Here is a 14,932-nt window from a genome sequence, read left to right on the forward strand (position 1 = left end):
TTGTTTACTTAGGGGATAAGCTGAATGCGGATGGAGGATGTTTGAGCGCAGTTACGGCTAGAGTTCGTGTGGGATGGATGAAATTTAGGGAACTGGGTGGGGTATTGTGTGGAAAGAAATGGTCAGTGAAGATGAAAGGGAGGGTATATAAAGCATGTGTGAGAGCAGCGATGATATATGGTGGTGAAACTTGGGTGTTGAGGAGAGAGGAGGAAAGTGTACTGCAGAGGGCTGAAAGAGCTATGGTGAGGATGATGTGTGGGGTTAAAGTGAAGGATAGGAGGAGTAGTACAGAGCTGATGTCAGTGATGGGACTGAATGAGGACATTGTGACATTGATAAGAAGATCGAGATTGCGGTGGTATGGACATGTGTTGAGAAGGGATGAAAGGGTCGGGATTAGGCGAGCGTTGGAGTTCGAGGTTGAAGGAGTGGTAGGAAGGGGTCGTCCGCGATTGGGATGGAGAGAGCAGGTGGAGAAGGACAGGGTGAAAGCGGGGTTGCGTGATACTGAGGCGAGTGACAGATGTGGATGGCGTCGAGGGGTATTTCGGTTTCATCATAGGTAGCCAAACGGCAACCCCCGATCTCGGGGAAAATGCCGTCTAAACGTGTGTTGTTGTTGTGTTTGAGTAACTATTGAGTTAATGTGAGATGCATACTGATGAACAGTGTGTTTATCACATTCAAGAATTGAGGAGAAAAGTAGGTCATTGTTGAACTTTGACCAATTTACTTTTATAATATTTCTGAATGTAACCTTATTGGATATAATGTAGAGTTGAGAAGGGTAGATAGAAGTGGTGATGAGGTTGTGATCAGAAAACGATGTTGGGTAGACATTGACTGTTGAAACAATGATTGAATGTTTTTTCAGTGTGATCAACAAGTAGAGGATATTGCCCTTATCATGTGAAGGCGAACAAACATGTAGGAACAGATTAAAAATTCATCTCTGATTTCCAACAGTTCAGCCTTTACCGATGCTCAAGGAAAAGGCACATTAAAATCACCGCACACTATGAATCTGATGTTTGTTGAAAAAACACTGATGAGTAACAGTGCTGATGAGTAACTGAGAAGCCAGGTGGATGACATCACACTAGACTACATCAGGGTCGTCAGATGCAATCCATGTCTCTGTTAAATTAAACACAGCACATCCAGGCAATGATCCCGCATTAGATTGTGAATGAGTGCAGCTTTACGAACTGCTGAACGAGTGTTCAACAAGCCAAAATTAATGTGTTGTGAATTTTTGACGGTCGCCATATTTTGAACCTGAAAAGATTATTGCGAGGGATGGTTAAAATTGAAATTAAGTAGGTGTGAAGAAGTGTAGGAAGTCCTCGTGTTGAATGTTGACACAAAAATTATTTTATTTTATTGAAGTTAAGAGTAATCGATGAAAATTCAAGTTTATGAAAATGTCTAAATAACAATTAACTAAGACACAACTAATTAATTATTGCAATTAGAATTAAATAAAACAGAGCAATTTAATTTGAATCATTTATTTATTAGTTTTATTTATTGAAAATTATAATAAAGTAGTTGATTATTAATTAAAAATTATTGTAGTTTAATGTTTAATTATTTAGGTTGAGATTTATTAAAAAATCTGGAAGCCGTTGGTAAAATTCAATAAAAAACTTAATTCCGAGATAGGAACACGCCATGTTGTTAGCATGGGTGGTTGCACAAGGCTGGATGATTCGGTCATTCGAGCGAGATTGAGGTTTGGTTTTCAGTTGTTACCTAGTATGTTTGCCACTGCGGAGCAAAGGTTGATCCATTGGGCTATTATAGTCTTTCATGCCGTCTTGGCTCTGGACGCCAGGCAAAACATTCAGCGATGAATAATTTCCTGGTTCGCTGCTTCCAGAAAGCAGCCATATCGGTGATGGAAACTTCAGACCTGATGGACACACAATTTCTCCATGGGCTGTGGGACATTCGCTGGCCTTGAATGTGACGTCCCCTACACGATGGTCGAAAGATACATTTTTTTCACAGCGGTCGAGGCAGGTACCGCTTCCCTTAAAAGCATACGACCAAAAAATGTCTAAGTATGCTACTCCCAATGACTCTAAAATTTCTCAACCAATATGCATAGAAACCTTTGGACCAACCGAAAAAATTCGCATCTTTTTTTAAAAGAATTTACTAATAAAATTATCTTAATATCTGGAAACCCTCTAGATAAAAACTACATTAAAGAATATATCTGTTCTGCTTCAAAAATTTAATTCTTTTTGTTTACTTGATGGGGCGTTAAATAGCCTTTCTGTGCGTGACCTAATAACATAGATTATAATTAATCAACGAAGGGTCTGAATTACATGCATGCATGCATAAGCAAGCATACATACATACGTACATACATGCATAAATACAAATGTAGCCTTTCGAACTTGCGGCAAAGCCATTTTTTGATCTGCAGCCACCGTCAAACCATGGAGAAAGAAAGACCATTCGAGTGTGCCCCCAAATTATGAGTGGACTGATTTATAACATTGATTACAATTTAACAATTTTATTTCAGCACAAGGCCGGAAAACGCAGAAGCTCAATGAGCTTGTATGATCACCCAAAACAAATTAATTACAAAATTCTTATCAAAAAATAAATAAAAAGAAAACATAAATAATAATCACTAAAATGAAAAAATTCCGAATAAGTAAACAATAATAAAAAAAATAATAATGAATTCGAATAATGCTAAACCAAACCATAGGAAACAAGATTATTACAAACTTATGCCATTTTACAATAGTCATAAATAAATGAACAAACAATTGATCAAAAGAGAGTTTGAATTAGTAGTACATTTAACACAAAATATTTCAAGGCGTAACAAATTTAAAATTAAACTAGAAACCGATTTTTAAAAAAAAGTAAATGAGCTAGATTCCTTAATTAATTCAGGTAATGAATTCCAGAGGCGTATTGATACATTAAGCACAAAATTTATGATAAAACTTGTCCTCGGCTTAAAAAAATAGAAAGTAGGTTTAGGATTGTTTCTAAAAAACGTTAAGAGTAAAGTAAATGTAAATTTTCTATTGGCCAAATTTTGGATGATTTATAATAAACACAAATATGATCAATTTTTTGAAATTAAATAAATTTCTAACAAAAAATGTTGGTTCAATTTTAAAACATGCAGATGAGTTTTTAGACTTGAACCACAAATTGATACACAATAAATGAAATATGGAATAACTAAGGAGTTATATAAAGAATACAAAATTTTTATTTAAGACAATAAATTATTCCTATGTTTTTTACAACTCAACTGGATATATAATTAATATGATCTAACCAGGATAGTGATAGTGAATCTCAATCTAAATTATTTCCTAAGTACTTATCAGATTTCCTAAGTACTTTGCAGATATATTAATTGAACCTAAACGCTCCGGTTTACGATCGTCTTCTTGTTCTCACTTCTTAACTCGTGTTAAACACTCTTTTGCTTAATCTGCATTTGCTTTTTCTGGCCATTTTCTCTGGAACTCTCTACCTACGTCTCTGACTACTTCTCCATCACTTACGAAGTTCAGAGCAAAATTCATCTGTTTGCAAAATTCATTAAGGAGCGCTGTTGAACATTGCGAAATTATAAGCTAATTAATTGATTGATTGATTGAATTGTTAATAATGAGACCCAAAAATTTAATAGAGTTAATATTGTTAACAAGAATAGTAGAATTTAATAAACGTGAACGTATAGTAGAACCGAAAATAGTTTTATTTAAGTTAATTCTAAGATTATTTGAGGAAACCCACTCATATTTTTTTGTAGTTCATTATTGACAGTTAAAATGAGATTGCCATAGTTCAAGTCGGAGTGGAGAAGGGTCGTGTCGTCCGCGAAAAGAATAAACTTTAGAACTTTGGAGGAACTGACGAAATCTTGGGGAGGATCAAATCGGGAAATGGTGTTGCTCTAGCGTTGTCTTCATTTGGAATAGCTGCGACTCTGCTAGAAGGTGGGCGAACTGCATATTCTGCTTTGAAATTACCATTAAACATGCAAATCACTGAAACAACAATTAGCAACATTGCCAAAAATAGCGCAATTTTCAAGATCCTACAAGTAAATTGATTGTATGGGATGTATACACAATGGCCCATAAGAGGTCACTGGAGGCACTGGACAGAACGTTGAAAAACCTTCGTGACAACCGAAATATTTTTGGTGGGGCCATGATTCTTTTGTCAGGTGAGTTTCGTCAGACTCTTCCGATAATTTCTCGATCAGCTGTTGCTAATGAACTAAATAAATGCATGTCTAAAATCATCGAATTTGTGGCAGTATGTAAAGACACTCTAATTAACAACGAACATGCGAGTATTTTTGCATCAAGATGAAACTGCAAATGTGTTTGCAAAGCAGTTGTTAGACATTGGAAATAATAAAGTTGCAATGGACACCTTGAGCGTATTCATCACGTTACCCACAGATTTCTGTCATATCACAGACTCAAAAGAGGAGCTTATTCTCAATGCGACCACTCAGAATTTTCTTCCAGGACAGTTGGTTTCCTTCAAATCAGTCGACACCATTATGAACCAAGATGACGTAGTCAACAGTCTCACAGAGTTTTTAAATTCACTGTAATTGTCTGGATTATCACCTCACAATTTGCCAGTATTTTAGGAAAATTCTATTTTGTGATTAAGCTACATGATATGTCGAAAATAATGATAAAACTTCATCCTTCATTCAAAATATGCTTTTTTATTAAATACGAATTTGTTTTGTTTGTTTTAAAATTATTTTATACAAAAGTTTAGGTCTTATTTATCGATTGAGGCAGTACGAAGTCTGTCGGGTCACCTAGAAAACTCAATTTTGTTATTAAATTTTACCAGTTTTTATATTTTCTCCTAATAGTTTTGTAATTTGCAGATTTAAGGAGCAGCTACAAATGGCCAAGTGTACTGAAGCTGATGCACTTAATGGCAAAAGGTTGGGGTTTATAGGATTCGGCTTTATGGCACAAAATTTGTGTAGAGGTTTCTTCTATAAAAAAAGTAGGTTCATGACAATAAAATTAAAATATTTGTTAGTCTTAAATAATATTTGCTAATATTATTTAGTTAGAAATTGTCATGCACATTTGTGTAATTGTTTTATCTTTAGTAATTATGTGAAATAAATTTATAAGTTTAATGATGTAACAGAGTAACACGGGCAGTATACCGGAGACGCGATACTTTTTTATTAAAAAATGTCCAAGTAGAAATTTCTAAAAACCAACAGTCTAAAGAAGCAAATACTTGTTGATTTAATTTCTAGAGAAATGCTCCGACGTCTCACATTGAAATGTTCAGCTGAAAACTATTTTTTATTATTATGGTATCTATGAAATTTGTTTTTCTAAGCTGTCCAATTCAGTTTGTTCAATTTTAAATCTAATTTTTTTTCTAGTCTGTTTGCATCTGTCTAGAAAATATGTCTATGACAGGTCGTATTACAAAAACTCTAATGTTTTTAAGGTATGATAAAAACTTTCATTGATTTATTTGTAGTTAAGAACGATTGCGGATACTTTCCATATTATCAACCAAAGATTATGATTCACGGTGTCTTTTTAATTACTTGCCAATAATTTGAAAAAATGGACATAGTTGCTTGTCTACATTGCTTGCGAATAATTTTAATAAAAAGCAGAACCAGATTTCATTTATTTCCTAATGGAATCAGATCAAAAGGAGTTTATTATGGAAATTGAGAGAGAGAGAAAGAGTTATAATTTGTTTGCTGATTTATTCATTCTGTTAATTTTTCATTCGTTTAATATATTTTCCAATCAATTTTTTATCTTAAAAATGCTAGAAGAGATTTTTGTTTCTGATCTTTATGTTCAACATTAGTTCACTACATTTACTTAATTTGCAAAGAATATTATTATGATGTAATCAATAAAAATTATTTTTTTGTTACAGTTTTGGAAGCAGATCAGATCACATGCTACGATGTTAACCAGTCCATATTACAACAAGTTGTTGTGAGTTCTTCAGATTATTCACAAGTTCTCTAAGTTTTAGTGATATAATTATTTGTGCGCATTTATGCATTCTATAGGAATTTGTATCCTATTGCATTCTAATTATGCTTTTATTGTATGATGCAGGCTGAAAAGTTTGAGGGGATACACATTTCGGCCAGCAATCTCGATCTCATAAATTCCAGTGATATCATCGTCATTGCCGTTAAACCTAATATTGCTCTCAGGCTGCTGGCTGGTTTGAAAGAGGCAGTCGTCACCTCAAGACATTTGTTCGTTTCAATTTGTGCTGGAATCTCAACTAGGCAAATTGAAGACGTTAGTTGTGATCATATAGGTTGATTTTGTTAGCAGCTGCTGTTGTGTTAGCGTAACATTTTCTGTCGTGTTACCTAACGTGCTAATTATAATTGGGTGGAATATTGTTACAGTGATGATGTAACGCTGGAATACTTAGCAGTAGGCGTCCAAGTATGTTTTATTGCCTTGATCTGTGTGGATTGATACGTTGCTCTGACTGGTACATTTACCTTCCTACTACAAATTATATTGATATTTGAAAATTTATTTTATTCCGATTATATAGAGAATTTTTTGTGTGGGAGGTTATTTGAGGGTTTCTGTATGTGAGTTTGTATAGGTTGTTTTTTTCGTAAAATCTTTCGTGATGCAACTTTGGATTATAAGTAAAAACGTGTAGTATTTCATCGTCAGGTTCTACCAACGAACACACGGATCGTCCGAACTATGCCCAATTCTTCAGTTGCTGTTGGTTATGGTGTGACTGTGACGAGTGGCGGTCGATGGGCGTTACCTGAAGACCTGCGTATCACTTGTCGTCTTTTTGAGAGTGTAGGGATTTGTTTAGAGCTTCCTGAGAAGGATCTCAATACTGTGACGGCTATCAGTGGAAGTGGGCCAGCTTATGTATGTTCTTACTTCTACCTCTGTTTTGTGTTTTACTTTGTCCAATAACTTGAATATGTAAACTATTGACAAAAACGTGTTTTTATTAAAATTGTCGAATAGAAATTACATAGGCGCCTATTCATGCATTGAGTACATGCGTTCCTTCACCTCTGCTGATTGATGCACTATCCATCTACGACAGGTGTACACGGGCATAGATGCAGCAGGGGATGGAGGGTCAATGTTGGGTCTGCCGAGAGATGTGGCGCAGAAACTTGCTGCACACACTCTCATTGTAAGTCATTGTCTGCATGTGCTCGATTGCAAAATATATCGTTTTGGCTGCAGCATGTTCTTATGATTGTAAAATTCTGGCTTGTGAAAAAATCGGAAAAGGAGCATGGTCTATGAAACTTTTCCCCTTTATTTTAAGTTTTGAGTTTCTTTCATTTTTGCAGTGGTTTATGGTTTTGTCGATGACATTTTGCATCTATTTTTTCATTCGTAAGGGTGCGGCTAAAATGTTTCTGGAAACAGGGCAACATCCTTCTGCTCTGAAGGATTCAGTTTGCTCACCAGGTGGCACAACATTAGCTGGCCTCTTCGCGTTGGAAAAAGGCGGCATGCGAGCACTTATCATGGAGACCATCAAATCGGCCCACGATCGAGCTAAAGAATTAGAGGAATTGGCTAGAAGAGGATCAAATATTTAACATGACGTACAGTTGAAAGGTTGCATATAAAACGTAAAAGCAATAAATAAGCAGTTGTGACATGTAGAAGTTTATTGATGGTTTGTTTGATTGATTGGTTGGTTGATTGATTGATTTATTGATTGATTGATTTATTGATTGATGGATATGATATGATATATGATATATGATATGATATGATATGATATGATATGATATGATATGATATGATATGATATGATATGATATGTGATATGATATGATATAATATGCGGATGCATGTATGGGTTTATTTGAAAATTTAAGTTAATAATATTTATCTTATTTTAACTTAATAATATTTAGATCTGATATATTATTCCCTTTTTTAAATCTCATTCAATTACGTTTGGCTTTTTTTCTTGGTGTGATTTGTTTTGTGAGCTGTAAATGGGATTGGATAGTTTTTTACGATTGTCTTTTTCTACGAAATTTTGCTAAATTGTATTATACCTATATTAAATTGAATAATTGAATATTGCGTAACTATTACATTATAGTGGGACAGACATTTTATTGTTCCAATTTTCCTTCATAGTCTTAAAAAATAATTTGTGCTTTATTTTGTTAGCACATATTGTCAAGTACTGTTCCAACGATCTCTTAACATTTCACGTCAACAGAGGTGTTATAAATGACAATAAAATTTAGACACATTCTTTCGAAAACTGGCGAATAGACAGACTCAAAAACAGCCGAACTGAAATTTGGCCGCAATGTTTACTCTTTTCTTCGATATATTTTTAAGATCATACGTCGGCGAAGAACGCAGAGTTTATGTTAATAGTGTATAAAATATTCTAATCCATGTAACGGCTTTATCGGCATGCTAAGCGTGTTGTCAGTTTGAAAGCTTTTTTTCATAAAACAGATTGATCAATCGTGTTTCTTGCTTTTCACTTTTTTTAATAGCTATTAATTTTTAAATTAAAATAAAACAGATGTGTGCCGCCGCCCATTGAATTATATATTTCTATATATTATAATTTATATAATTTAATTAATAATAATAATTAGTAATTATTTATATAAATTATAATTTATATAATTCCATGGGGCCCCCTTTCCATCAATAACAAATATTATTGTCTGAGGTAGTTTGTAGGTGAGAATTCCATGAGAGATTTTCTGTGATGGTGGTGTGATTTGACAGGGTGCGATTTATTGGAACGCCATTAAATAATAGGTTTAGGATAGGAGCTTGGTTGGTGAGTATTTTTGGACCAAAAATAATGTATGCACATTTCGAATAATTTATGATTAGTTTGTTATTGGATAACCAGTTAGAGTATTTTTGGAGTTCGAGGTTGATAAGTTCAGGGCAATCAGGTAAGTTGTTTGAATTGAAAAAAAGGTTGGTATCGCCTGCGAACAGTACGCATTTGGTTGAAGGAAAAACGTTGCAGAGGTCATTTATGTAGATGCATGATTAGATTAATATAAGTATAAATTTGTTGTTTTTGCAGATTTTTATACAAAACAGCGAAAGCAACTAATCTATAGGTTATTTTTAGCAAACACGAGTTTAAAAACGATATAAGAAATTTGTTAGTACAAAAGTAAAAATAGTAATAACATTTTAAACAATATCGAATGCGGATTTCAAGTCAGAAGAATCGAAGGTAATATAAAACGAGGATTCGTATAAAGGCTGTGTCAAAAAAATGTAAAAAAAACATTCTGAGCAAAATTCACAATTCAAAGTTTTCTTGCTTTTGCGGAAGCAAAATGCGGAAGCAAATGCTTCCATAGATTTTGAATTCATGTTTAGTTCATGCTCAATCTGTTTTTATATTGTTCTTGAGACATACTGGTTCTGTTAACATTTAACCCAGAATTATTAACAACACGTCAACAATAAGGTTAATTAAATCGGTTTTCCTAAACGAAAATGGCATTAACTTGAAAAGTCAGTATATTCTTCGCAGGAAATAGACATATGATAACTACGAGGATAACAACATTAATAATAATAGAAATAATAATAATATGACTAACAGCAACAATAATAAATACTAATATTTATAACCTAATAAACTCAATCGATTATGGTGCTGACGACGACGATGATAGTGATGACAGTAGTAGTAGTAGTGGTGGTAATCATGATTATGATGATGGTAATGGAATGTGTCTGGTGAACGCAAAGTTTAGAAACAGTATGATGACAAGGATGACTGCTATCCGGAGGCTGAGACTGAAAGTGATGATTATGCTGAGAAGCTGTTGCTGCTAACGATGATGATGATGATGATAAAGATGATGATGAAGATGACTATGGTAAAGGATAAGTTGATGATAAATTGAAAGCGTTGGACAAAATTGGTCAGAAAAATAAATAAGATGCCCTGCTATAAAAATTTGATGGTGAAATTATTTAAAAGTTTGACGACTCGTGCCCTCAAAAGTTAAAAGACCATAAACCAGTTAGCTGGATTTATCGGAGAGGTTGAATCTTTATTGAATAAAAGCAATGTAAATCGACACTCAGCTCTTGAAACTTTAGTCTGATCGTGTTCTTTGATTGACAAGACTTTAATGCAACACTATGTCAGAAAAGATTGCCTAAACCTACCAAGGACTCGTCAATTTTATCAGAAGATAACTGAGTTGGACATTGTGAAAGATATAACGATGAAACTTAACAGCAAAAGACAACACAAATAGTATGGTTGTCGTTGATGATGATGAGAATATTAGAATGAGAATATTAGTTTGTTTCATCAAACAAAAAAATAAAAGAGAAAAAATTTCAAAATGAGAATGAGATTGTTAAGGGTGATGGCGATGATGAAAATGTTATAGGTCGTGGTGATAATGCAGATAAGGAGGATGATAACAAGGAGGAATTTGCATCGTTTGGAGCTAAAAAGCTGCTTGCTTTCTTTAAATGTGCACTCAACAACATCAAGTCTTATAAGAATGCTCAAGTTGTTTCATCATCTATTGTTCTTGTGAGAAATCGTCAGTGGATTTAGAGATGAAAGTAGAGTTTTATAGCAGACCCTTTAAAAAGAGGACAACCAACCGGATAAAACATTTATGGGATTAAACCTTTGCAAGTATTTAATGACGGTCTGGGGAATTACAACAGCAAAACTTGAAATGGAAATTGTCAATAGAAGAAAGACTAACTCCAGTTTTTCAATTTTACCTTCATCAGTTCTACCTTCATCAACAGCAGATATAAAACAAAGTTCCAGTTGACCCAACTTGTCAGGGTCAAAACGCCACTTGATTTGCAATCAGGAGTCAATAAATTCTTGAATTGGTTGCGGTTGATAACTCCAAAGAGAAGTATCATTTTGAAACTTATCATTTAAGTTATATGAAACTAATTGAGCCTTACATTACTTGGGCAACTTCAAATTTGAAGTCAATCAGAAAGAAAGCTGATATAAAAACGGGGTGGCACAAAGACCAAAAAACAAAGATTCAAATCCATGAATGACAATGCATTTATCAAAGATTTTAATCCACGATTTTATCAAAGAAGTTAATGTATCAAAATGAACCTTCCAACTTAAAGCTTGAAAAATTCTGGTCTGCCATTCGTTATGTTATCAGATAATGAATTATAACATTTTGTTTATTGAATTAATAAACTAAATAATAAATTACAATTTATTATTAGAAAAATAGAGAAATTATATATATATATGTATGTGTGAGTGTGTATGTGTGTGCGCGCGCGGGGTTTATATGTGCATGTTGTGTGTGTGCGTGAGTGTAGGCAGGCTTGGACAGGGCCGCCGGGACACCGAGAAATTCCATTCCTGGTGGGCCGGTGTTAGCCATTTGTCAAAACGAGGTTATATTTTTTAGTTTTAACAAAAATTACGTTTGTTTTTATGACAGCTTCAAATAATAGTTTGCATTGAACTAACTGAAACAAAAAATCATTACATAAGGAGTCCAACTAACTATATTTATGTAATGTAATAAGCTTCCGACGGTAAGTGTTTATAGTCAATAACATGTTAATTTTCGAGCTTCTACAAATTTCACAAAATTTGCCATTAGTGAACTAGAAAAAATTAATCTCGACATTGAAATGCAGACAGTTTTGAAGGAAAAAAGCATCAACCAATCAACCGCTTGGAAGTGTGAAAGATGAATTTCTTGTCAGTGTTCACAAAGCTGAGTGGGTTGCTCAAAAATTGATGATACCGTGAAAAATGAACTTTTCGATTTTGCAAGAAAATGAGAAAATTTTCAAACAACCTTTTTATTTTCAAAATGAAAGTATTGGACTCAGTTTCAGGCGACATTTGATAAATCTGAATAAGTAGAATTAGTTGAAAATATGCACACCATCCCATCATATGAAAACAGCAACAATCACTGATATAAAAGCAAATCTTTTGAAAAATGTATGTTTTTTTCGTTTTTCAAAAGTTTTATTTGCATAGTAATTAGTCATGCTTATTTAAATGTGTATCCGGTTTACAAATTTGTTTTGACATCATCCTTCGCAAGCTGCTTGTGTGTAAGGTCGTTTTCCAATTGAAATGCATTTTGAACAAATTGAGAAACTTGCTGAGGCAGTCAACTTTACAATCATTCATGCTGATGTCTTGCAGGAAGGATCTTCTCCAAGAATCAATGACATTGAAATTTATTGATGTTTTAGTGAAACGATGGAAGAGCTGTCTCGTTAAAAGAGAATATAAATTTTAGGTTTTAGTGCTCCTTATTTTTAAATTGTTTGAACAGAAGTTTTTTTTGCATACTTACGGCATGATGGTTCAATGGTTAAAATCGCCTGATCTTGCTGCCGCAGTGACTGGGTTCGAATACAAAGAGATCCCCGCCTATCATATGCAATGTGTATGATGCGGGGTTTTCACGCGTATTCATATACACGATGTGTGTGTTTTCGTTGAAACCTCTGAAGCAAGCGCAAGAGAGAGAGAGAGAGAGTAACCTTTAACCTTTTAAAGTTTAAACGGGTAATAAATAAAATCAATCATGCACTTCAAGTAGTGTTTTCAAAGGTAAAAATTTCATTTTTATGCATGAAATAATTATGGTTAACTGATGAAGATTGTATAAAAGTTAAATTAAATTGAAAACAGGTAAAAAGTTAAATTATTGAAAATATTTATATGAAGCAAATAATTATGTGGGCCACCATGATCGAATTTTTAGGGCAGGTTTTGTAAACCAAGCCGACCCTGAGTGTACCTGTATGGTACGTATGGTTTTAATTAAATTAATTGTAGAACTTCCTAAATAGATTTAGTAAATAATTTTTAAAGTTTTTTACATTTTCATTTTGAAGTCATATTCAATGTTTTTGTTTAATTATTTTCGGGAACACTTGAAGTATCATTTATAGCTATGTGCAACACTTTTTTTAAATTTGAAAATAAATCATTGATCGTTCAAGTTTTTGTGTGCTCATTTATTACAACCATTTGTCAGTCATTTTGCTGATTCTATCTTTTTCATCTTTATCCGATCAGTTAATTATCTGAAAATTTATGAAAAATTTTAAGTAAGAGTATACAAATGAAAAATAATTAATGTTAAAATTAAGTGCCTTTCAATTTGCTGATTGGCCTAATAATTTTCTCGCTACACATGCTACCAAAGTTAAATTGAGTGAATTTTGATAGCGCAGTTTAGCTGTAGTCAGAAATTGTTTTTTCATTCAAATATTTAGTAACCAATTACAATTTCCGTCATATTTCCATTCTCGAAAACACATTTAATTTCGCTAAAACACTATTGTTGCCATTAAACTTGTTTAATTTTAATATTGGATCTACCGAGATCTCACTCCTATGTAAATGTTTTATTAGTGTTATTTATTTTTTATTAGTGCTTCAAAAACACAGATAGATTAGGAAACTAGATAAGTTTCACTCAATTGACATAATCATGACATGATATAACCTTTGTAATTTCTAAGCTTTACATCAACCATGGACAATATGACGATCATGATTACTCCAACCGTTATGCATATTCCTAGATATTCTCCTTCAGACAATTCAGGATAAGTTTCATAATCTGATATTTCGGAATATGTTTCATGATATATATATATATATATATATATATATATATATATATATATATATATATATATATATATATATATATATGTTGGATTAAGAATGTCAAGAATGCAATTATTGATGAAAATCACCGCATATTTCTGAATACAGGGCCGGAACTAGCGGCAAAACTCATTATGCTACTACCGTAAGCAGTTTTTTTTTAAATTACATACTACATGTTTCTTATTAAAATATATTAGTAATGGAAATATCAATATGCACATAGCAAAAAACAATAATATAGTTATGCAACATTAAAAAGTGAAAAACTTTGTTTATATTGCCACGTCAACATATCAAGTAATTGTTTTGTATAGTATATTAAAAACAAATTCTTCTAGCATTTTTTAACTGCAGATATATTAATTATATCATCAAAATTAACAAGGAATGCTCGTTTGTGTTTGATTGAAATTATGCTTAAATTGGAAAGTATCTTCTGCCCCATTGTACTTTTCATGTAGTTTTTGATGATTTTGAGTTTGCTGAAACTTTGTTCTCTAGATGGAACTGTGACAGGCAATGTGAAAAAATTCTCAATGCGGTAGTGATGTTAGGGTAGTCTTTTCTAATTTATTTTTATAAATGAGACTCAACATTTTTTTATGTGGCTTCTTTCAAACTTTTGTCAACTGTCAAAGCGTGATGTTTACAACTTTCTATTTCAAAGTTGAATTCTTCGATGTTGAGATCAGCTGAGTATATATTTTTCTGCTATAATTTTTAGGTCTGTTATCTGCATTTTTTCAATTTTAACACCACTCAAAAATCCAAACATGTTGTTTACATTATACAAAGCTTCAAATCTGTTACGAAGGTGGTCTGAAATCATCCGGTCAATGATTTCTAACATAGCCACTTGGTACGCATTTTCAACTTGCAAGAGCTTCATTGTTACACAATTCATCAAGGTTTTTTTTTCATTCTTGGTCTCTTTTCTAAAAATTCAAATGTTAGATTATTCATTTTTGCTAAGAATTTACCCTCAGCAATGGCCTCAAATGGTGCAAACTCTCTGCAAGACTTCATAAATGTTAAAGGACCTTTGAGGTTTTGGGCAACTAAATCTACTGTTAAATCTCACTTTTGTAAAAATTCATTTACGTGGTTAATTTTTTTCAACAATGCATGCCAAAAGTTACCATCACAGTGAATTCAAGTTTTTCAATATTTTTCAAAAAAGAGCTGGCCTCACTCACAGTTT

The 14,932-nt window shown here is 33.0% G+C and overlaps 4 protein-coding genes across 4 annotated transcripts in view; 3 read left to right on the forward strand and 1 right to left on the reverse strand.

Annotated features, from left to right (window-relative positions):
* HELRODRAFT_183148 (hypothetical protein) overlaps positions 1-1,075 on the forward strand; it is a gene marked incomplete at both ends in the record, with an annotated part of 3,830 nt that extends 2,755 nt beyond the window's left edge. The window contains one exon of the mRNA XM_009012187.1: positions 970-1,075. Coding sequence (XP_009010435.1) covers positions 970-1,075 — 106 coding nt within the window. The remainder of the gene's footprint in view (positions 1-969) is intronic.
* Positions 1,076-4,104: 3,029 nt separating this feature from the next.
* On the forward strand, positions 4,105-4,296 carry HELRODRAFT_145658 (hypothetical protein; the record flags this gene model as incomplete). Its single annotated transcript, XM_009012188.1, has 1 exon — positions 4,105-4,296. A coding segment is annotated over one exon (192 nt), but the record flags the coding sequence as incomplete, so codon positions are not given.
* A 605-nt stretch (positions 4,297-4,901) lies between these two features.
* On the forward strand, positions 4,902-8,545 carry HELRODRAFT_186252 (hypothetical protein). Its single transcript, XM_009012189.1, has 7 exons — positions 4,902-5,043; positions 5,959-6,020; positions 6,147-6,338; positions 6,735-6,947; positions 7,132-7,224; positions 7,439-7,851; positions 7,874-8,545. Exons 1-6 carry the CDS (start codon positions 4,938-4,940, stop codon positions 7,640-7,642), a joined length of 870 nt encoding a protein of 289 aa, XP_009010437.1. The 5' UTR covers positions 4,902-4,937; the 3' UTR covers positions 7,643-7,851; positions 7,874-8,545.
* Positions 8,546-13,544: 4,999 nt separating this feature from the next.
* On the reverse strand, positions 13,545-14,620 carry HELRODRAFT_183150 (hypothetical protein; the record flags this gene model as incomplete). The annotated part of the gene is made up of 3 exons (XM_009012190.1): positions 13,545-13,678; positions 14,352-14,423; positions 14,488-14,620. 3 exons carry the CDS (start codon positions 14,618-14,620, stop codon positions 13,545-13,547), a joined length of 339 nt encoding a protein of 112 aa, XP_009010438.1.
* Between the last annotated feature and the right edge of the window lie 312 nt (positions 14,621-14,932).

This window comes from Helobdella robusta (assembly GCF_000326865.2).
Source record: "Helobdella robusta unplaced genomic scaffold HELROscaffold_100, whole genome shotgun sequence".
In the NCBI taxonomy this organism is placed as follows: Eukaryota; Metazoa; Annelida; class Clitellata; order Rhynchobdellida; family Glossiphoniidae; genus Helobdella; species Helobdella robusta.

Coding starts and splice junctions, on each gene's coding strand:
- HELRODRAFT_186252 (XM_009012189.1), top strand. CDS start 4,938: ATGGCCAAGTGTACTGAAGCTGATGCACTTAATGGCAAAAGGTTGGGG. Junction 6,339..6,734: donor CAACTAGGCAAATTGAAGAC/GTTAGTTGTGAT, acceptor TTTCATCGTCAG/GTTCTACCAACGAACACACG. Junction 7,225..7,438: donor TTGCTGCACACACTCTCATT/GTAAGTCATTGT, acceptor TTCATTCGTAAG/GGTGCGGCTAAAATGTTTCT.